At 39.6% G+C, this 23,275-nt stretch overlaps 1 protein-coding gene across 4 annotated transcripts in view; it reads left to right on the top strand.

Annotated features, from left to right (window-relative positions):
- The window catches only part of Dcun1d1 (defective in cullin neddylation 1 domain containing 1), a 44,260-nt gene extending 23,263 nt beyond the window's left edge, over positions 1-20,997 (top strand). For all 4 annotated transcript variants that reach the window (XM_076932288.1, XM_076932287.1, XM_034500117.2 and 1 more), the window contains exons 5-7: positions 15,716-15,798; positions 16,035-16,131; positions 17,387-20,997. In XM_076932288.1, coding sequence (XP_076788403.1) covers positions 15,716-15,798; positions 16,035-16,131; positions 17,387-17,466 — 260 coding nt within the window. In that variant the 3' untranslated portion in view covers positions 17,467-20,997. The remainder of the gene's footprint in view (positions 1-15,715; positions 15,799-16,034; positions 16,132-17,386) is intronic.
- The last annotated feature ends 2,278 nt before the right edge of the window (positions 20,998-23,275 follow it).

Here is a 23,275-nt window from a genome sequence, read left to right as displayed (position 1 = left end):
TTTTCTGGTTTTCCCTTTCCCTTCCCTCAAGTAAATATTTGGTGAAACCTTTTAGTTTGAGTACTGTTTTGTGGTATTTAGAAATATAACAGCATTTTGATAAGATTATACATAATATTGTGGATGTCATATTGATTGGGAATCAGTTTCTTAGTTACAGTTCTGCTCTTACAGAATATATAATAAATGGTATTTTGGGTAAATACACACTTTGATACTAAAATGAAATGAAATAAAATAACATTTTATGGTTATTTGATATATTAATATGATAAATTAGAATTTTTATATTAGAAAAAAATTGAGAAAGTGGTTATGTGAAAACAGATTTTGAAAAAAATTGTTGTGGTTTTCTAGTATTAAGAGAAAATACATTGTTCAATGGTTATAGACTTTGTTTTATAATGAGCATTCAGGAGATTATTTAATAATGCATTTCACATTTTTACTTTTAAAAGTAGAGGCAAATTCTGTGTTGTATATACAACCACAATAAAAAGTTATTTGTGAAGCTCCCCAGACCATAGCTTTTTACAATGAAATGAACCTAATGTCGCATGTGGAGTGTGCTAACAGTAGTTGATCTGTGTGGACTTATCAGATATATAAATTTATCTGTAAGAACTGATTGGTGAAAAAGGAACTCTGGGGGGGAGGGAGGCTTAGAGAGGGAGAAGAGAGCCAGAGGAGGAGAAAGGGAAACAGTTTCTAGGCAGCAGGAAATATGATGACTTGTCTGAAGAGTTTAGTTAACAAGGACAGTTTTCCCAAGTCTGTGAAGTCCACAGTTAGTGAAGTTTATGAGAGGACAGGAAGTCCCAGGCAGATGGGAAGGGAGAATGCAGCCCTGGGCAGCTGTGCTGGTGTGGTAGGAGCCGAGAGCTGTTTCCCTTCCTGCCCCTAACCCCTTGTCTCTGCCATCTGCCTCAGTCACCTGCAGTTTCTGATTTGTCTGTGTATCTTAAATTTGAAAAAGGTTTTTGTAAACCCTGCATGTAGTCTTAATCTACCTAAAATACCAGCTCTGCTTAGGAACACACTTTAGGGATGTGTACTATTGCAGGAAGTTGCCATTCCTGTCATGGAGTGCCTCTGCTGTTATTGAACACTTCTTTCTTATTAAGCTCACGTGTGATACAATTGTCTTTCTGTTTAAAACAGAGGAAGTATAATGACCACTTAAAGATCATCACTGCTCAGTCCTTGTTTTTTTCCAGGTCAATATTCCAATTCAACCTAAGACAGAAGTGTATTGCTTTTGATAATGCATATTCCATGCAGGGTAAGGAAGGCATTCTTATCAGAACAACTTAAGACAGACTTAGTCTTGTTTATGAAATAAAAAAAGGGGGAGAGGCAGAGAGCTTTTGGGGCTTCTTGGCATGAATATGACATTAGGCTAGAACAAAGAAGTAATTTCAGGCAGCAATCTAAATGTTAGGCTAAAACAAAGAGGTAATTTCAGACAGGAATCTAAATTTTAGGCTAGAACAAGGAAGTAGGCTTCAGACATGAAAATGACTTTGGGCTAGGACAGGGAAGTAGGCTCAGATAGTTTGGTCATCCTGATAAGCCCTTAGATGACAGGAGTGATCACTGGACTTTGTTTATTGTCTGGCTTGTTCCTTGACTATTTGCATCTATTGTATTGCTAGACCCTCAACCTAGAACTGACATTAATACTTGCATGTAATTAAAATGGTATAAAAGCAAAAAGGAGGAGGGGGAATGAGATAGGGGGTTTCTAGGGAGGGAAATGGGGAAAGGGGATGGCATCTGAAATATAAATAAATAAAATATTGAATACAAAAATTTTAAAAAAATGAAAAACTTTAAGATGTTTGTTATTCTGGTGCTATCCTCCAAGCACATTGCCAGTTTTTTGGTTTCTTTCAAAATTGAGCATTAAAAGTTGGGCCAGTCTTCAGAAGTCTGCGAAATATAGTGCACTGTTAGGAGACTGTTGGTTCTGCTAGTTTGGTCAGAGATTATATATTTTCTATAACATCCAACTCATTTTAAGGACCATATTGAATCTTTGTTAGTGGGTGGGTGGAGGCAGTGAAGCACAGGCTTGACAAGTGGCGTTAGAACATGTGTGCCACAAGGGGGCAGTAGAAAGCCACCTTCTGAAAGCTGTCCTCTGATCGCCTGCATGCTCTGGCACCCTGGTACTTGCATTCAGACACACATGAAAATAAACTAATTTCAGAATAGAATCTGAAGGTCATTTTTTTGTGAGTTGTGGTTCTAAAAGTACAGGCAAATTCCATATCATGTATATGCAACCACAATAAAAAGATATTTCTGAAGTAGACGATTTCAAAGATTTTAACCTCATTGTTTAAATATTTACTCTAAAGCCAGCTGGAGTGGTACCTGCAGTCCTAGCACACAAGGCTGAGGATGGGGGATCATGAATTCCAAGCCAACCTCCATAGTGAAACCTTAGCTCAAAAGAAAAGAACTTGCTTAGAAATAGTTTACAGTGTTCTTTGTTATTTTGGTTGGGGTTGGGGGCGGAGGTGTTGAGAGTCTCTTCCTGTTGTGTGGCTTTGGTTGGCCTGAAAGTTGCTAAGTCAATTAGACTGGCCTCAGACTCATAAGGATCCTCTGCCTCTGCCTCCCAAGTGCTGAGATGACAAGCAGAAGCCGTCCCAGCTGGGTAAACTGCTAACACTCTGGAGAGCATTTTCGTGAGTAGTTCAGGTGGGTCCCGCGGCAGTCCTGTGAGCTGTGTGCATGCCGTACTAGGACACTGCTGACAACAGTGCTGATCCGGGCCTCTAGCATGCGTTCCAAGATGGATCTTAATGATTTTTCTTTTAATTCAAAACTGTTTTAATGTGTCCTTTTTCACATCTTGGAAGAGGCACCTCTGTGTCACTGATGTTTTGCACTGTGTTGTTAGTCTCTTTGGAGCTCAAGGGTTTACTGGAATTTGACAGAAAACAATAAAACAGAACAAGGCTGCAAATCCTGGTGGTGCCTGGAGGAAGGACATGGTGAGGAAGGAGAGAACTTCCTGCCTTTTGAGTTAGCATCAGCAGTGATGATGTAACAATAAGCAGCTATGAAAAGTCAGGGTCTTCAGAGAAACCGTATGTTAAGGCAGGCATGCTTAGGATTTTGGTATTCCACGAAGGAAGGGGAAAAGAAAAGTACAAACTCTGACATAGAGCTCAGAAGATGGAGGCAGCAGACTCAGCGTGGGCTGAGAACAACTGCACACCTTTTCATTTGAATTTTGTCTGTTTCTTTAACTTAAAAAAATGATTGATTGATCGATTGACTTATTGACTGAGGGCGGGGGAGAGGGAGAGGAAGAATGTGTATATGTGTATGTGTGTGTGTGTATGTGTGTGTGTATATATACACACCATGAAACATGGAAGTCAGACAACAACTTGCAGGAGCCTGTTCTCTCCTCCCACTGTACATGTTCTAGAGATCAAACCGTGGGCCTCTAAGCTTCCATGTTGGGTCCATATTCTCTGAACCGTCTCCCCAGCCCCATTTTACTTATTTCTGTCCTGATCTTTATTATTTATTTCTGTCTACCAATTGTAGGTTTGTTGTGTTCTCCCTTTCCCAAGGTCCTAAAGTACATTTTTGAGTCATATTTAGAGCTCTGGCTTTTAATATTTATTTTTATTTGCATGTGTATGTGCTCTCACACACCACACACACACACACACATATATGTATACACACATATGTATATATATACACACACAAGGCACTTATATAGAGGTTGGACAACTTTGTTTATTTGTGTATGTGTTTGCACACGCCATATACATGAATATACACAGGCATATACGTAGAGGTTAGACAACTGTGGAATCATTCATTCTGACCCTATAGGTGGTAGGGTCTTCAGGTCTTCAGGCTTGGTTGGTCCGGGCCTTTACTCTTTCCCCGCCTTGTCATGTCTATTGATCTCTCAGCATGGCCACTTCTTGAAGCTATAACTCTCTTCCTTTGATTGCTTTCACTGATTGCAGCTCGTGGGCTTTGGTATGTTATGATTTGATCTTCATTTGATTCTTAAGCATTCTTCATTTTTTAAACTACTTCAGTGGCCCTCATTAAACAGTGCTTGTTCCTCATCCAGAAGTTTGCATATCTTCTGTTATTTCTCTTGCTGTTGATTTCTAGTGTTTTCCATCATGAGTGGATAGAATAAAAGAAATGGTTCGCTTGTTTTATGCCTTGTGTGATTTGTTTTAGAGTATGTCATAATATGCTAGAACAATGTATACACTGAGGTTTTTAGATGAAATATTCTCAAGGTCCCGTTAGGTCCATTGATCAATAATTTCACTTGACTTATATTTTTGTTTGTTTTGTTTGTCTGAATGACTTTATTGGTGAGAGTAGAATATTGATGTGAGCCTCTATTGTTGCATTGGGATTACATCTGTGTCTTCAGATCCAGGAGAGTATGTTCTGTGAAGCTGGTTTAAAACAATACATTTAGAATTACGCTTTCTATAAAGGGAGGGAACATTACCATATTTGTTTTACAGATCCAGTATTACCCAAACCAGGTAAAAAGACAATGATAAAAGGAAAACTTCACACCAGTTTCTTCAGTGAACATACATAAAATAATTGTCAACATACAAATTCAGGAGCGCTTTAAGATGGAAGGTTGATTCATCATATGCAAATTAATAAATGCAGTAAATCATGTAAATAACTTAAGGACAAATTACAGAAATGAAGAAAACGCATTTGACAAAGATCAGTGTGCCTTCATGATTTAAATGCTGGAAACATTAGCATACCACAAAATAATAAGTTATTACTATAAACCTGCAGCCAATATTATATTACATGGAGAAAAACTGAGAGCATTTCTTTAAAGTCATAAATGGGGCAGAGATACCTACTCTTATGTCTCATGTTCAGTATACTACTTTGAAGTCTTAGCTGTGACAACAAGAAAAGAGAAAGATATAAAAGGGACAAGGTAAGAGAAGAAGTAATGTATCCCTATTTGTAGACAGCATGATTCTGTACCCTCAAGAGTCTACCAGAGAACTCCTAGATTTAATGAGTATTTTCAGTAAAGTTGCAGGATGAAAAAAAAAATCAGTGTCCAAAAGAGAAATAAGTTAGGGAAAAGCCTCATTTATAATAGCTGAGAATTAAAAAAAAAAAAAAACAACAACAACAAAAAAAACCCGTGAGTAAATCTAGTCAAAATAAGGAAAGCCTGCTCCATGAATCTGAAAAAGGACACCAAAGATCCTATGTGGTGGGAAGGCATTCTATGATCCTGGACTGGCAGAATTGAGTTTGTGAGAATGGCCATATCACCAAAAGTAAATCCATATATTCAGTGTGATTCCCATCAAAATTCTCATGTCCTTCTTCACTGAACCAGAAAAAAACAACCAAAAATTCATGAGGAACCAGAAAAGACCAGGAATGAGCAAAGCAGTTCTAAGGAAAAAAAGAACACAGACATACAACAATGCCTTTGCTTAAATTATACTACAGAGCTCTAGTGGCCGAGACAGTCTGGTGCTGGCATAGAAAGACCAGGAGACCAGTGGGACAGAGCAGAGGCCCCAGAAATAGTGTCAAAAGAATTCAATGAAAAACATGTGGTCTGTTCAGCAAAACTGAATGTACATTTGTAAAAGAATGAGATTAAATTCATCTTTCCCCATACAAAAATCAACTTGAAGTAGATGACAGAACTTAATTTAAAACTTGAAACCACTAGAGGAAATAAGGAGAACGTACGTGAAGTTAGGCAAGAATTTGCTGAGCAGCTCTTGGTGTCACATGAGCTAGCCCCACAGCTTGACAAATGGCACTACATTAAATTAAAGTGTTTCCAACAACAAAAGAAACACATTCCACAGGATAGGAGAAAAATCTTGCCAAGTATACTTCAGAAAGATTTGCATAGAACTATAAAATATAACACATAAAAAAACCAAAACTGTCAGTTAACAAGAGTTTTTTAGAGAAGAAGCAGCTAATAAATGTTTTTAAAGATACCGAACATCCCTAGTTATCAAATTAAAAGTAAGTTGATATACCATCTCACCTTAGAATGGTTATCATAAAAAAAAAATATAGCAGTGCATGCTGGGAAGAATGTGGGGGAAAGAGAATTTTAATTCATTGCTGGTGAGTGCAAAGCAGTGTAGTTATGAGTTCAATATGGATTTTCTCAAAAACTTACAAATACTGACTGTCGCTGGTCGGTGGTGGTGCACGCCTTTAATCCCAGCACTTGGGAGGCAGAGGCAGGCGGATTTCTGAGTTCGAGGCCAGCCTGGTCTACAGAGTGAGTTCCAGGACAGCCAGGGCTACACAGAGAAACCCTGTCTCGAAAAACAAAACAACAACAAAAAAATTGACTGTTGTATGACCTAGCTGTCCCACTCCTAGGCATATCCCCATGTCCTTCACAGATAATGATGCATATCCAAGGTGCCTGCTGCACTCATTGAGACCACCAAGGGGGGTAGAAATGGCCAATGAGGAAGGATGAGTGTGCAGAAGGGTGCATGGGACACAAGAAGGGTAAAGACACTGGGTGACAGCTTTTGAGGGGCAACTAGTGGCACCAAGAAAACGGGGGAAATAAGAGGAAAATCTGCCCTAAAAAGTCAGTCAGTCTCTCTCTCTCTCTGTCGGTCTCGCTCTCTCTCTCTCTCTCTCTCTCTCTCTCTTTTAAAGGCCATCTGTCCAAGTATACTTTAAAAATGCCATGGTATCTAGTATATTGTGTGCTAACTTAAATAAAAGCACATGTGTATATTAAAGCATTATTTTGAGTTGTTCCCTTATTCAGGATGAATTGAACTCTTCTAATTGTACTTTGAAGTCTATTGTGTTAGATATTACAACAATTAATATTGAAGGGTGTTTATATATTCATGTTATTTTATTACCCCCACTTCATGTTCCTTATTTGCTTTTATCTACTGTTCTATCATGTTGTTTCTTTCCTGTATCATACACAGATAGATGTTTTTCTCTTCAGAGCATAGAACTTCTTCAGGCCTCTCTAGTACTGGTTTTCATACCTGGTCTCAGTTTGTTTACCAATAAGTTTGTTTTTTCTTTTCCACTAATCATGCTAGATAATTCTGCAGGATATAATAATCTTAGTTGACATTTACTGTCTTTCAGAGCATAATGCCAAGGACCAGCCTTGGCTCGGAGAGGGGTTCTGAGAGAGAAGGGGTGTTTGAGAGAGTCCAAGCTGGCAGTCTATGTTCTGCTGAGCTTGTGCTCTCTCTTGCTCTCTCACTTTGTGTGTGTGTTATGCTTGAGACAGTTTTCTCTTGCTATTCTAAAAACCCTCAGAATGGCTCTTGTAGACCAACAGCCCAGTTGTTTATTTTACATATCTATTCAGTCTTTACTCCAGGTTTCCCTTTTGAATATCCCATGAATCAGCATCCCAGGACCTCAGCCCCTTGATTCTTAGAAAGAAACAGCAAGCATAAGCACAGAAAATAAGATACCTGGGTAGGGCCTTACCCTGACATTACCATTCTGACCATGCCTGGACCTTAATTAGCTGTCCCAGCTGACCTTGAACTCAGAAATCTACCTGCCTTTGTAAGCATAAACAAACAAACCTTAGCTGGGTGAATCTTGCCTTGTGATCACCAATCCCTAAATCTATCTCTTTATCTTTTTTTCTTATTATCTTTCTGACCGGCTGGCTCATAGTATAGCTGCCTCTGTTCCTTTAGATCTGTGAAGCTCCTTCTGCAATTCATATTGCATCCTTACACTTTGCATAGTTTAAAAATTATGTATTTTAGAACTCATGTTTTCAGCATTCTTTCCCACAGCCTTAAAGGCTGTCCTGAAGGTCACAGTGTCAACCATTTTGCTAATACATAGGCATGCCCTTGCTTCCAGACTCATGCTGTCTGTTTATCATGGAGTTGTTAACTTTGGAGAGAAGACATTCCTCAAAGGAGGAATGTGAAAATATGTACACTTAATTATACAAGCAAGCCTTATCCCCATAGCAACCATCAATATTTGTGGGGGCCTATGCCCTGCAGGCTCTGTTCCAAGGGCAGGAAACCATGTCATCCTGTCTCTTACATGGTCAAGCTGGACTCGGGCTGTATAGAATACATGTATCTGTATTCTCTTTGAATTTAGGTAGCTTATTTGTATGGTCCAATTTCACTAAATGTTGTAAATGTGTTTATGATTATTGTAGAGTACCCTGCATGTTCTTTCCTATTTGTCATGCGCCTAGGTTGACTCTGTACTGCATGGAAGTTCAGTTGTCTCTCTGGTAGTCTTATCTTATTTTCTCTGGATATGCAGATGTTGCCTTAGAACATCATAGATCATATGGTAGATCTTTGTGTTTGTTTTCTCTCCTTTTTTTAAATGTATGGTCTTAGGATGGCTTCTAACCCTTTGGGATTAGAGATGGGTGCAGCCGTGCTTGGCTCCCAGTTTTAGTCTTTTGAGGAACTTTCCTCCACCCCAACCCCCGCCCCCTGTAATGGCTGCAGTAATTTCTGGCCCCAGTTTTTCTTTCTCCACATCCTTGTCAGTATTTGCTGATTTTTTTTTTTTTAATGAGTGTTTATAATGTGTGTGAGGGAGGCAGCATTGGATCCACTGAAGCTGGAGTTGCAGGAGGTTCTGAGCGTCCCAAATTGGGTCCTGGAAACCACATTTGACTCCCTGGAGGAGCAAGAAACAATCCCTGAGCCTTAAGTATTTTTTGATCTCTGTCTTTTCCAATTGGAATTTTGAGTTAAATTTATTGAGCACTATTTTCATATATTTGTTGGCCATTTGTATTTCTTCTTTTGAAAACTATGTATTCAGACCATTGCCTTTTTTTGTTGTTGTTGTTTAATTTCTTGGAATGTTTTGTTGCTATTGGTTTGAGTTCTCTATTTAGTTTTGTAATTAGCTTTGGTCAGATGAGCAGTTTACAAGTGTTTTCTGTAGACTCTCCCTTCACTCTAGTTCTAAAGTGATGCTAAAGTTCCCTGGTTTGAACTGTTTTATTTAGCCTTTTGTGTTTTTGAGGTCTCATCCAAAAGATCAACGTCTGTGCCAATGTTTGCAATTATTTGTTATTAGGTGTGTGCATGTGTATTGAGTGTGTGTGAGTGAGTACAGCTGCATGCATGCCATGGTGTGTGTCAGAGGACAACTTCAGGGAGTTGGTTCTCTGCATCTACGTTTATGTGGGTTTGAGCTCAGGGTGTCAGACTTGTACAACAAGCGCTTTACCTTGAGTTAAATTTATTGAGCACTATTTTCATATATTTGTTGGCCATTTGTATCTCTTCTTCTTATTACTGCCCAGGCAGTAGTGGTTTTTGCTCTAGTCTGATTTTGTTGTTGTTTGGATTTTTATGGTACTAAGGTTGAACTTGGTTCTTGTGCATGCTAGACAGTGGTGTACCACTGAGTTGAGTCGTTACCCCTTTATTTGGAGTGTGCTTCTACATGAATTTCAAGGTTGGTTTTCCTAGTTCTTTGAAAAAATGTCGTTGAGTCTGTACATCGTTTGGTGTTTTGGGATATTTTAGCAACATTAATTCTTCTAATTCAGAAGAACAGAAGATTGTTTGATGTTTTTGTTTTGATTTCATTATGGTCTGTAAATTTTCATTGTGGATTCCTGTCTCTTTTATGGTTAATGTTAGTGATTTAATTGTATGATCCGTGAGTAGGGTCGTTTTTCTGGTTTCTTTCTCAACTTTATTATTCTTTCTTAAAATGCAGCTCACAGTTTCACTGAATCACTGTTTTCATCAATTCAAATAGTCTTTGGTGAAGTCTCTTTCAGAAGATCTTGTTTTTTGATTACAGCATAGGTGAGTGCAACCAATTGTAGTAGGTTACAGAGGTTATCTATTCTACTAGGATACAGACCTTCGGGATGGTGGCAGCATGCAGCATCAAGAAGGACTGAAACTCATAAGTCAGACATGAGTGCATGTGGAGGACCCTAGTTAAGAGTATGCTGGGTGATAGCCATGATGATGAAGTGACAGAGCTAGATGGTGCAGTGTGTTCATAGGTCACATGCTGTCTGCACACAGGCAAAATGTAATTTGGAAGTGGTTTTTGTGATTTAAGGTACCAGACCACTCTTACTGGAAAATGACACCAGATATTAGAGTCCTTTGGGATCAGCCAGACTTCACAGAGCACGAGGAGATTGAGACACATATTCTTTCTTATATGTGGAACCTAACACACACACACACACACACACACACACACACACACACACACACACACACACACACAGAGTATAGAAAAGAGGAAGGCAAAGGCTAAATATAGGGCGTGAGAAGAGAGGGCAGGTGATGGATATGAGTTACGAAAGGGAATAGAAAGCTAATCATTTTTAGTTCTAACTCTGGCATGGATTTTTTATTTTTGGTGGTAGATAAGTACATAAAAATATATTCATCAATGATAACGTAAACTCCAGTGTGAACCTCTACAGCTTCAGAGTAGGTAATTCTAAATGCATAGGAATTCACTAGGTGTGTAGACTTTGGGTCTGCTTTATTTTGGTGTGTGATTTTTATTTGTAAGATTTTTTTAAAATAATAAAGCTATAAAAAAAAATACTCTTCAGCTGTAAAGAAAAAAAAATGAAATTTGCAAGTAAATGTATAGAACTAGAAAAGATTGTTCTGAATATAACCCAGACCCAGAAAGACTCTACTGCTACATGTTTTCTCTTGTTTGTGGATCCTAGCTTCTAATCTTACACCATAGCAAAGAATTGGAATTCACCTAGTTGTCCATCAACAAATGAATGGGTAATGAAGATTCAGGGTGTGTGTGCATGCACAAGAGAGGGGCCAGGGGAGAGGGAGAGAGAGACAAAAACTGTGGAAAAGAAAAATATAATCATAAAATGATTCTGTTAGAATGTGTGTTGTGCGAGGTCATACAACCTTGGAGGAGGGGGGAAACCCTAAAACCCTGAATATTCTAGAAGACACAGTCCTGCAGCAGATGCCTTGAACCTCTTGCTTCTGTGTTTTCTGTGTTGTCCTTATAAGAGTTGCCTTGGTCATGGTGTCTGTTCACAGCGATAAACCCTGACTCAGACACTGTCCTTTCTGGGTCTGGGTTACTTTACAGCCCCCACCCCATGTTCATCCATTTACTCACAAATTTTATGATTTATTTTTTCTTTATAATTTTCCATAGTGTTTATGTACTACATTTTCATTACCCATTCATCAGGCGAAGGACATTTAGGTTGTTTCCATTTCTTAGCTTTTATGAATAGAACAATGAATAGAGCTGAGCCATTATCTTTGGAGTAGGATGTTAAATCTTGTCTTAGACAGTGTTCTATTACCATGAAGAAACACCATGACCACAGCAACTCTTATGAAGGAAATTATTAATTTGGGTGTTACTTACAGTTTCAGAGGTGTAGTTGATTATCAGCGTGGTGGGAAGCATGGGGCACACAGGAAGATTTGGGACCAGAGGAGGTGAGAGTTCTACATCTGGACCCATAGGCAGCAGAGAGAGAGGGAGAGGGAGAGGGAGAGGGGGAGGGGGAGGGGGAGGGAGGGAGAGAGGGAGGGGGAGGGGGAGGGAGGGAGGGAGAGAGGGAGAGAGGGAGAGGGAGGAGACAGACAGAGAGACAGACAGACACAGACAGACAGAGACAGACAGACAGACAGACAGAAAGAGACACACACTAGGAGGCCTGGCTTCAGCATTTGAAACCCCAAAGCCCACCCCCAGTGACACACTTCCTATTCTCTGCCAAGTAGTACCACTCCCTAATGACCACACATTCAAATATATGCACCTATGGTGCCATTCCTTTTCAAACCACCACATTTTATTTCCTGGTCCCCATAGGCTTGTAGCCTTATAGTAATGCAAAAATGTTTTCAGTCCAATATCAAAAGTCCCCATAGTCTATCCCAGTGGCAACACTGTTTACAAGTCCAGAGTCTGTCTCATGGCAGTTTCTTAATTGTGACCCCCTATAAAATCAGAATCAAAAGCAGATCACATCACATACATTGGCACAGAATAAATACTGCCTTTCCAATGGGGAGGGAAGGGAGCATAGAGAGGAAATATTAGACCAAAGCAAGACCTAACCAGCAGGGCAAACTCCAAACTCTGCACCTCCATATTGATGTCCAAGGGCTCTTCAGATCCTAACCCTCTTTCCGTGTCGTTGACTACAACACACTTCTCTATCTTGGGCTAGTTCCACACCCAGTGTGCAGCTTTCCTTAGCAGGTATCCATGGCTCTGACATCTCTGACATTTTGGGATCTCTAAGTCAATCCAGGCTTCACCTCACAACCTCAGGCAAAGGCTTCTCTGGGCCTCTGTGCAAGTGCACATGCCTGGCCCCAACAGCTTTCCTTAGTCACAGAGGGAGAGTCCATAACCCTTTTTTGTATTCTTGACTCTAAAGTCAGGACCATGTGGCCAAAGCTGCCAAGTCCTGCTGCTTGCTGGGGCTGGATCATGGCCCGTTCACTCAGTTACATCTGTATCAGCTTTCTGTTTTCAATGGTTCGTTCACGATTTAAACTTTTCTTAATTTCTTTTCACAAGTTGGAAGCTTGGCTGGGTGGGATCCTACCCTGAGGTTACCACTCTCTTGGTTACATTTAGAATCAGGCTTTTCTTTCAACTGTTTCCTGTCTTTGAGCCCTGGACTTAGCTCCATTACACTTCCGGATTCTCCTTTTCTTCTCACACTGCATTTTGTATTTTTCCTCGTTTAGCTTGCACCTAAGCTTTATTCTAGACTGCATAAAAGTAATCACAAATAGTCACAGGGCATTGGCAGTTCTAGGCTGCCTTGATATCACCTCTGCCAATTTTGATTTAGCCTCCGGTAGACTTCTCAGGAAAGGGTAAAAAGCAGCGGCGTCCTTTGGCAAAATATCTTAAGAAGGATCTCTAGGCTACTTACTGCCATTCTTCTCCTGAAACCTCTTGAGCCAGGCCATTATAATCTACATTGCTTTCAGCACCGTTGCCTTCCCTCCCTAGGAGGAGGCCCAGCAAGCCCCTCTCACAGCACCAACTGCTTTCCTAGCCCACAGTCCAGAGTCTGCGAACCCGCCTCGGGTTCTTCTGTCTTTGTCCGCATTCTAGTTAGCAGCATGAACACTGGGGAGCAGAACCTAAAAATGCGGCTAAAGTCTGAAGCATCAGCCACTTTATTCAGAGCAAGGACAAGGTCATGAGTTTCGGCTGTATAGAGTCATGAGGACAACTGGTGTCTGAATAGAATAGTAAGATAAGGAAGTAAACCCACTCCTGTTTACTGCACCTGGGAGGGGTACATGCATACACCCCAAGAAAAACGCATGTTACGGAGAAATAGAGGTTACAAGACTTTCTCCTTGTTTCCTTGGAGTTTTCTCACAGGCTTTCAGACCGCGTAGCTTCATCACTAACTGCATTCTGAGAGTCACTGTTGTCCTGCTGTGCAGAGACACCATACTCAAGGCAGTGCTTATAGGGGAGAACATTTAATTGGAGACTGCCTATAGTTTCACATGTATTGTTCATTATTAGCATGGTGGAAAGCAAGGAGGCACACAGGCAGGCATGGTGCTGGAGGAACCGGGAGTTCTAGGTCTGGGCCCCCAGGAAGCAGGAAGAGAGAGAAACACTGGGCTTGGCTTGAGCATTTGAAACCCCAAAGCACCGGCAGTGGTGGTGGGGCACGCCTTTAATCCCAGCACTTGGGAGGCAGAGGCAGGTGGATTTCTGAGTTCGAGGCCAGCCTGGTCTACACAGTGAGTTCCAGAACAGCCAGGGCTGCACAGAGAAAATCTGTCTCAAAACAACAACAACAACAAAAAACAAAACAAAACAAAACAAAAATAAAAGAAACCCCCAAACTCATCCCCAGTGACACATTTCCTCCAGCAAAGCCACACCTACTCTGACAAGGCCACCCCTCCTATTCCCTGTCTGGTAACAACACTCTAATGACCAAGCTTTCAAATATATATGCACATGGGTCGTGGGGGGAGGGGAATGTTGTTCCTATTCAGGCCACCAAATGCTGAGGAATGGGTTGTATTGTAGACTTATTTTTAGCTTTTTGAGAATTCTTCACAGTGCAGTCTCTGAACAGTAAGTGAGGGCTCTCCTTTCCTTAAGTCATTGCCAACATTTATTATAAATTTCCCCAAATTTAGCTACTCTGACTGCAACAAGCTGAAATCTTAAAGTTGTTTTAATTTGTATTTCTCTAATTACTAAGGGACCCTGATGTAGTCACTGTGATGAGACACCATGACAAAGGCAAATCATCAAAGAGAGCATTTAATTTGGATTTACAGTTTCAGAGGGTGATTCTATGACTATCACAATGGAGACCATGGCAGGAGGCAGGCATGATGCTGCAACAGTAGCTGAGAGCTTACATTTATCCCCAAGCACAGAGCTGAGAGAATTAATTGGGAATGGATTGAGCTAGTAGGCACGTCTGACAAGGCCACGCCTCCTAATCCTTTTCAAAGGTTTTCACCAACTGCAGACCAAACACTCAAATATACGAGTCCATGGTGGCCATTTTTGTTCAGACCACCACAGATCCTTGCAGGTTTCTATCATTTGTGATTTCCAAGGAATCATCTGGGTTCTTTTTGTCAGTGAATAAGCATTGAGTTTCTTTTTATATTTAAGAAAAATGTGAGCAGCATTTGCCCAGATTAGTCTTTACTGTTTTTCGGGCTCCCTCAGTTTGTCACATGGTCTTGACATCACAGCTGAAAGGATTTGTAAGGTTCCTGCACTATGGTTTACCCAGTCAGTCTCTTTTAAAAGCTGGCAGCTTCAACTACTTGAGTTCCTTGAAAAGATCCAACTTGTCTTTTCTGTTGCAGAACAGGTCAGAGTTTGTCACAGCAGGTATTGGCAGGATTACTCCTTTAGCCTTCTGTGTTCATGTCTAAAGAGACTTTTATGTTGTCATGGGGAAATTTTAAAAAACCTTGGTTATTAGTAGTATTTAATTTTTAAATTACTTTATTTCCCATGGTGCTGGGGAATGAGCCTCGTCATGAATATTCATCTTATGAGAATAATGTTCTGGGGCAAGAGAGCAACAGACTAAGACTTAGACTTAGACTTAGACACAACCCACAGTGCTGTCATGGCCCTTTTAGTTAGAACATGCTAGACATCAGCTGTGGAGTGTAAGAAGTTTAAGGCTAGAAACTGAGTGATCCTTTGCATTTTAACCAGTTGGTGTGGATCTTAACTGGGGCAGGTTTGCTCTCTAGAATGTCTTTGGCCATCTAAGAGACATATTGGCGTCTGATGATAAAGTCTGGGAGCTGCTAAGTGGCCTGTGCTGCGCACATAGCCATACAGCTAATCGTTCTTTGGCTCAGAATGTTGGAAGGTTCCAGGCTGAGGCTGGGGACCTCCACATGTGAGTACTTGGCAGTGGAAAAGTAGGTAACTGCATCTGCTTGTTCTCCTCAGAACACCCTGTGAGGTAAGCCATGTTATTCTTCTCCCAGAGGCCCTGCCTGGAAATGCACTGGCATGGAAGCAGGTTCTAAGTGTGGACTTGGGTCTTTAAGAAAAATTTGATCTCTGACACTCAGAATGCAAATGGCTTTCTTTGTTTCACTGTTCTTTTGCAGGGACATCTATTCGAAGCATTAAAGTTCATAATTTATTTTTAATATTACAGATCTAGAAATGGCCATTGCTTACTGGAACTTAGTGCTTAATGGAAGATTTAAATTCTTAGACTTATGGAATAAATTTTTGTTGGTAAGTTAACATTTTCTGCAGTTTCTGTTTTCTCTGAAGATTATATTATACTTAAATATTAATTTGTTTCAAGACATCATTAATCTCAGCATGTCATGTACATAGAATGAGAAATTTGATTACCAGAATTTTTCATTTTACAAGTGTTACATTTTCTTATGTTTTGTAACAGCTGGACTAACTTTTCCCAACTGTTTCCATAGTTTAAAGGCTTCTTGTTTTTGATATCTTAATAGGAGCACCATAAACGATCAATACCAAAAGACACCTGGAATCTCCTGTTAGACTTCAGTTCAATGATTGCAGATGACATGTCCAATTATGATGAAGAAGGTAGCAAAAGTGTTACTTCCTGACCTTTCATCCACTGTTTCCATGGAAGTGATCTTCCTTTTCTGAGATTTTACACATACACATGCCACTGAGTGTCTGTGTGTGTGTCTGTGTGTATGTGTGTGCACTAGACATTGAACCTAGGCTTTAATTTGCTAAGCACTTGCTGTAGCACTTATTTGAGTGGCCTATTCTGTTTTTTGGTTTGGGGCTTTTTGTTGTTGTTTTGGTTTTGGGGGGTTTTTGTTTGTTTGTTTGTTTGTTTTTTGCCTCTTGGCCAACAGCTGTGAAGGAGGATAGGATGAAGTCCTAGGTTAGGTGCAGAACATTTGTGGTGTCTGGACTCTATCTGTAGCACCACACAGTTAAAGGAGAAATAAAACCTTACCAGTATTTGTCCTCTAGAAAGGTGTAAGAACATTCACTCACCTCACCATGTTCAGTTTACTTAGAGTTACATTCTCTTATGTATTTTATCTCATTTTCTCATTTGAATCCATTGAGGTTGGTTTTTGTTTTTTGGGATTTTGGTTTTTTTTTTTTTTTTTTTTTTTTTTTTTTTTGTTTTGTTTTCTGTTAGTCTTGTCTGCAAACTCATGAAAGGTGCTGGATTTGTATAATTTAAAATGGCTTCAGCTGCCTGGTGGTCTTACCAGCATTCAGCCACTGTTCATAAGCTCTTCCATGTCTGTGTGTGCACAGTGTGCCGCGTTCAGCAGCATATGAGCTAAGCCTTTACCGTTGCTAGCTCCTCATGAGAACCAACCAATCATTTTTTTTTTTTTTTTGACATTTTTGAGTGTAGGACATTCTTTGAAAGCCCTCCCTTCTACTTGGCGTCCTCACAAACGTCCTAGGACTGCGTGGCTGAGCCTCCGTCTCCTTTCCACACTGCTCACTAAACAGTGAGATTCTCATGAGGGAGGACTGGAGGACTTGTCACAGCATCACCAACCAGACTGCCTGACTTTAATAAAACTCTGAAAACCACACTACTACTGTATTATTGATTTATTGCTCAGAAGAGATATTTTCATTGGTTAAGCAATAACCCCATTCTAGGATAATAGATTAAAGACAGAAGTACATTAATAGAAGACATAATACTGGTATTTTTAAAGAGTGATCACTGGGAGTAGATAAGAATAACATACTCTAATTCTTATAAAAACCCAAAGGGTCCTATTAACGTATTAGCTTTGACCCTGCTTTTCTCTATTACCTTTCCTCCCATAGTCTTTTTCTTTTTTTCCAGGAGCATGGCCTGTTCTTATTGATGACTTTGTGGAATTTGCACGCCCTCAAATTGCTGGGACAAAAAGTACAACAGTGTAGCACTAAAGGAACCTTCTAGAATGTACATAGTCTGTACAATAAATACAACGGAAAAATGCACAGTCAATTTCTGCTGGCTGGACTGAACTGAAGATCAATCCTCATAGTTCAAACTGAGGGTTGAGACAAAACTCTAAGGATACATCTTGGACCATATCGTACTCCATTCTTCTACTGGTGGTTTGGGCTTGTCTTCTAGTCTGGGCCACTCTAAACATTTATATTCCAACATTGTGGATTTCATCTTATACCTGTGGACCACCTTAGTTTGTCTTCCCATAAGTCATAGAAGCTTGATGGTGATTATTTTGAGGTTTCCATTCTTGCATAAAGCACAATGCTGTCTTCATCAGAAAACAGTTTGGCATAAGAATTAAACATAATAATGAACACCACAAACAATTTATAAAAACTTCTTAAGTATATGCTTTGGGCTAGTTGCAAAGACTATGCTGGTAGCACTTCAAATGAGAGTGATTTATCTGAGTGTACCGCATCTGGAATGGTGTTTGGTTGGGGGAATTTAATTTTCCTGGCAAACCACATGTACTGTTGGTGTGAGTAGAATACCTGATAAAAGAAATGTCAAAATAACCAACACATGGGAAAAAAAAAAGGATAATTTGGTGACTCCCTGAAATATGTCTTGTGTCTCAGACTCTCACGAAGGTTCTACAAAACAAGTCTCTGGTTATCTTACCCATGTTTATACACAGTGTCCTGCAGTGAACTTTTATTTAAAAAATATTGTGATGAGACCGAATGTTAGACTCCACTGTCATGTGCATTACACACCACATAATTGGATTTCATTATGCTTTGAAACGCGTCTATGCCTTTCGAATAAGTTAAATGATTTCATTTGTTTTGAATGTTTTGGATTGCTATACAATATAATATTCTAAATTTAGGCATGAGGGTTTTAGGTTTGTTTTTTTTTATTTTTTTATTTTTTGTCATCGCACTATGGAACACAATGCAATTCACTTATAATTTATAAGAAGATAGTAAGATTTAAATTTTGGAAATGGTTGTGATGGGCCGTGAGGTTCAGCCTTCCTCACATGGCACTGCTCCCTCCAGCAGTGGTCCAGCCGTGCTGCCTGACTGCTGGGTGCTGACTGCTGACTGCTGAAAAGGCTTTACTGGAGGAGCAGAGGTTGTCAGACAAGCGAGCACTAGTGCACATACCGATGGCTTCTGTTCTATAAATTATTTGACTTTTGACTGTTTTTGTCTCACTTGCATTTGCTATTTCCACATCAAAGCAGAATGCAGTCTTGATTGTTTGTTTTTGGTTTTTGGTTTTTTTTCCATGACAGGACTCATGACTTGCTCTCCTGCTGAAAATGCTTGTTTCTCTGATAACATACTGACATGTGAAAGGGGTGTATTCGTAAATATTTCCATGAGGAAGTTAAAATGATGAACTAAATGTTGGGTGACTGGTCTTCAATAGGAACAGATTTTGCTTCATGTATCCAGGTCCTCTTCAGGGTTCCAAGGAATGTTCCTCAGGATAGCAGAACAATTTATGCAGATATGGAAATGATTAAAACTGCTTTTTAGTCACATGATTTGAAAAATGCATAGAAAGCTTACCTTTACAGATATATCATTTAATCCAATCATAACTTTAATTTAGGAATGCATTTCTACCAAAAGAAGCTTAGAGTAAATTTCTATTCACGTTACAGGGATTGGTTATTAAAAGAAAAAAGAATCTTGCTGTTTTCAGTATTTCTTGATTTCATTTTTGTAAATATAAAGAACTTCAATTATGAAAAAAATTAAAGATATATGTATATATATCTTTAAAAGTTTTACAGACCTATATTGTTTATTCCCTACGTGGAACACTTGAGTTCTGGTATTGTTTTCAGATTGATTGATTCAGATATGATTTGTTTTCAGATGAGACTCCACCAGCTCCTTCCCTGCCTCATAAATTTTTTTTTCATAAAAATCTTTATATTCGTGTGTGGCCTAATGCTTTGGGTTTTACAGATTTTATTTTTAAATGCAAGACTTTTTAACAAAGTAGTGTTTGTCATCAGTTTGGTACTAAACATTTACAATTACTGTGTAATTATAAACAAAAATATATAAAGCTTTTAATTATGTAGCAGAAAGAGTTAAGGTTGTTCACCGTGACGACATCTTAAGAGTTAAACAGGCCTGTCGCCAGGGCTCCAAGAGGACATTGATTTAATGTGTTTGTTCTGAGGGCAAATGTCTGGTCATAGGGAAAGTTTTGTACTAAAGATGCTTGCCCTGTGGGGGAGGGGCATCAGCAAGTCTGAGAGAGAAAGGCCACACGGATGCATGGCCAGCTCCTCGCTTCAGTTCATGGGGTTTGGTCTTTGGGTCAGGTCTCCAAGCTGAGTCTTTTTTCAGACAGAACCATAGGGAGAGTTTACTTTTTGCCAAATGTCAGAACAGGTACACATTTTTAAATGTAATGCTTTTTAAATAGTAAAATGTATAAAATGAGAAGTACCCACATATAAAAATACTTGAGGTCAAGGTTCTCTTCAGTGACTATCATCTGCATAACTCTGTAAGTTCAAGTGTGTCTTTTCCAATCCCTGTCATATTACCCACAGAGGCAATAAAAGCTTCAGTAAATTTGCCATGACTAAATCCTCTCCCATATTATTTCAGTGTTTTAGTGTTTCACAAAACTAGACTATACTTGAAGACTTTTCCAGGAAGAGTCATTATTCATGGACGAGTGCTGTAGTGTCACATCTGGGGGAAGAGAAGCTACGCCACGTGTTTACTCCGTAATGTTTACAGCTGTGCTCAGCCGCATTGTTTAACCGCATTAGTTAGACACTGCGGCACTAAGTGTGAACCCTCCATCGTACTTTTTAAAAGTTTTAGCAGCAGTAAATTCACTCTGCGAAAACATCGGAAGCCTTTTATGTAATCTCTTTCCTGAGTAATTCTTAAACAAAGTAGACTTTTTTTTTTTCTCAAGGATCTACGTACAGAGTTATTTATCTTTTTCTTTGATGATAAGTTTTGAGCCGTTCCATGCCCAGCCTGCTTGTGTGTTAGGTGTGCTGCTGTAAGGATTGTTAGCTGGAAACCTGTAATTCTGCCATACAGTTGGGAGCAAGTTGACCTAAGACAATAATTTTGGGATTAAAAATGAAAAATGGTGTTGGGAAAAGTTACAATTGTTTACAAAGTATGCCTTTGTAAAACGAATCAACTTTTAGTGAGAATTTATGTGGCTCTGAATGTTAAATTGTGTACTTAATAGGAAATATTTATCTGACATCTCTGGGCTTTTGTTGTTGTTGTTACCTTAAACTTTTAATAATATGGTTTATATTGAATGCTGAGATGTTTTGATAAGAGTTTATCAAATTTGATAATGTAATGATAAATGTTTTAAAATGTGAACTATTTATCATATATCTTAATAACTGAATTGTGGTTTTTATATGACAGATGATGAATAGGGTCAAATTATGGCTCACCCTTGAATTGATTATAAACTTGAGTGTATTTCTGAACGCTTTTATTGCTTCCATTTTTATAATCATAGCAGTACTTTTTATTTCATAGGAATTTAGTGACGTTCATTTCTGGTTTCCATTCACTCCATTTGGTTAACTGAATTGCTTTATTTGTACCACACTCTGGAGGCAGAACAGATAATCTTGGAACTGTCACCGGTGGTCTCCTCTGGGCACTCTTGGCTTCCTCTTTTTTGTATTGCCTGTTTGAAAAGTGTCATTTTCTGTAGACTACCTCTTGGACAGCCTTGCCATGGGCTCAGTCATCGGTGCTAATGCAGCTTTTGACTTCTCTTTGGTTGAATGTTTCTCAAGATTCTTTTTTATTTTAAATTATGTGACTCGGGGTTTGTGTGGTGTGCGCACATGATTACAGGTGTTAAGGCCAAAGGATGCGTGGGGTCCTGGACAGGTAGATGTCCAGGCACAGGGGGCCCACCTAAGGCAGCTGCGAGACCCGAGGAGCAGAGCAAGCTGCCCTTAATCTCTCCACCCCAGGTTAATCTGAAAAAACAAACACCATCAAAAATAACAGCATAAAACCCCTCATAAACAATTAAATCATGGTGAAAGAGCAGAGTTGTCACGGCCTAAAGGGTAATGGCTTTATCTGGGGCGGTTTAGAGAGAATTGCTATTGCTTTGTAGTTACTTTTGCTTTTGTTGTTACTGTTTGGAAATGGAGACACATGGACTCCAGGCTGTTCTCAGAATCATTGTATAACCAAGGATGTCTTTGAACTTCTGATCCTTTAGTCCCCATCTCCTGAATGCTGGGATTACAAGTGTGTATCACCACACCGGGGTTATTTGGAGCTGGGGATCAGAGATGGCATTGTGTATGTTAGACAAGCAAGGTATTGACTACTAAGCTATACCCCCTACTCTTTTAAACAGAACTTTTAAAGATGTGCTCAAGTGTATACAAAGGTTCTCTTCTTTCACAAGCAAGTTGCAAGTTTCATTTTAATTTTTTGCAGTTTTACTGTCCTTTGCAAGCTACGGCTCAAGGTGTTTGAGTTATCTAATGCAGATGTCCCTACTTCAGGGCTTTACACTTTTATCTTTTGTGGGTGATTGGTGGTTGTTGGTATAGTGGTGGTGTTTTGGGGTTTGTTTATTTTTGGTTTTGGTTTTGCTTATTTTGTTAGTGTGGGTTTTGAGACAGCTAACCATAAACTCACAGAGATCCACCTGCCTCAGCCTCAGCTTCCTGAAGGCTGGGGTTAATGGTGTATGCCACCACACCCTACTGCTTTTCTCTCTTCTAAGTGTTTCATGGGAGATTTGTTAGAATTTGATTTTTTAACTTTGTTTTGATACTGTGGAAATGGGGCATGCTATAGCCCAGTGTAGCCTCAAATGTAATTCTGCCTCTCAGCCTCCCAAATGTTGGGATTAGAGGTATGTGATACCATGACCAGCTAGGGTTGTTTTTCTTCCTCTTAGGTGTATAGGTGTTTTGCCTTTATGTATTTCTGTGTGTCATGTTCAAGGAGCCCAGAAGAGAGCATTGGATCCCTTGAAACTGAAGTCAGATGTTGGTGAGCCACCATGTGGCTTCTGGAAATGGAACTCAGGTCCCAGGGAAGAGCCAGTGCTCTTAACTGCTGGGCCATCCCTCCAGTTCCTTAAGTTGCTTCTTAATATTTGAGTTTTAAAATGTTTTGTGTTTGCTTTTGAGGTGGTCTAATGCAACCGCCAGGTTGGCCCTGACCTCATTGTGTAACTGAGAATGATCTTGAACACCTGATCATCTGCCCTTGAGTACTGGAATCACAGGCAAGGTTTATACAGTGCTGGAGATGGACCGCAGGGCCTCTGGAAGCACTGACAGCGGAGCTACACACCTGTTCCTAACATGTGCTATTGGTTGTCTGAGAAGTTAACTTTACCTCTTCAACAAATCTGCCAGCCAGTGCAAAGACATGGAGATAAAAAGAAAAGCCAGCATCAACTTAGAAGCAAGCCCTTCTCTGGAAGAAAGCACCCATCAAGTTAAAAGAAAACAAAAGTTTTGAGCCAAAGTAGTGAAAACAAAGTTTGACTTGAAACAGTTGTGGGAAGCGTACAAGGAACAGCTTAACAAACATGGAAGAGGAACCAGTACAACTGTTTTACATCTAGAAAGTATGTTTGTATGTAAAGGCATATTCAATATAAATATTAAAATTTTAATTCAGGTTACAAAACAGAGAAAACTTTTTATCTAATAAAAAAATTGGGTGGTATCAAGCAAGATTTTTTTTCCAGAAGAAAATAGAGATCAAGACTGGGGAT

This window comes from Arvicanthis niloticus, chromosome 4 (genome assembly GCF_011762505.2).
Source record: "Arvicanthis niloticus isolate mArvNil1 chromosome 4, mArvNil1.pat.X, whole genome shotgun sequence".
Classification (NCBI taxonomy): Eukaryota; Metazoa; Chordata; class Mammalia; order Rodentia; family Muridae; genus Arvicanthis; species Arvicanthis niloticus.
This window is presented reverse-complemented; position numbering and strand designations above follow the sequence as displayed.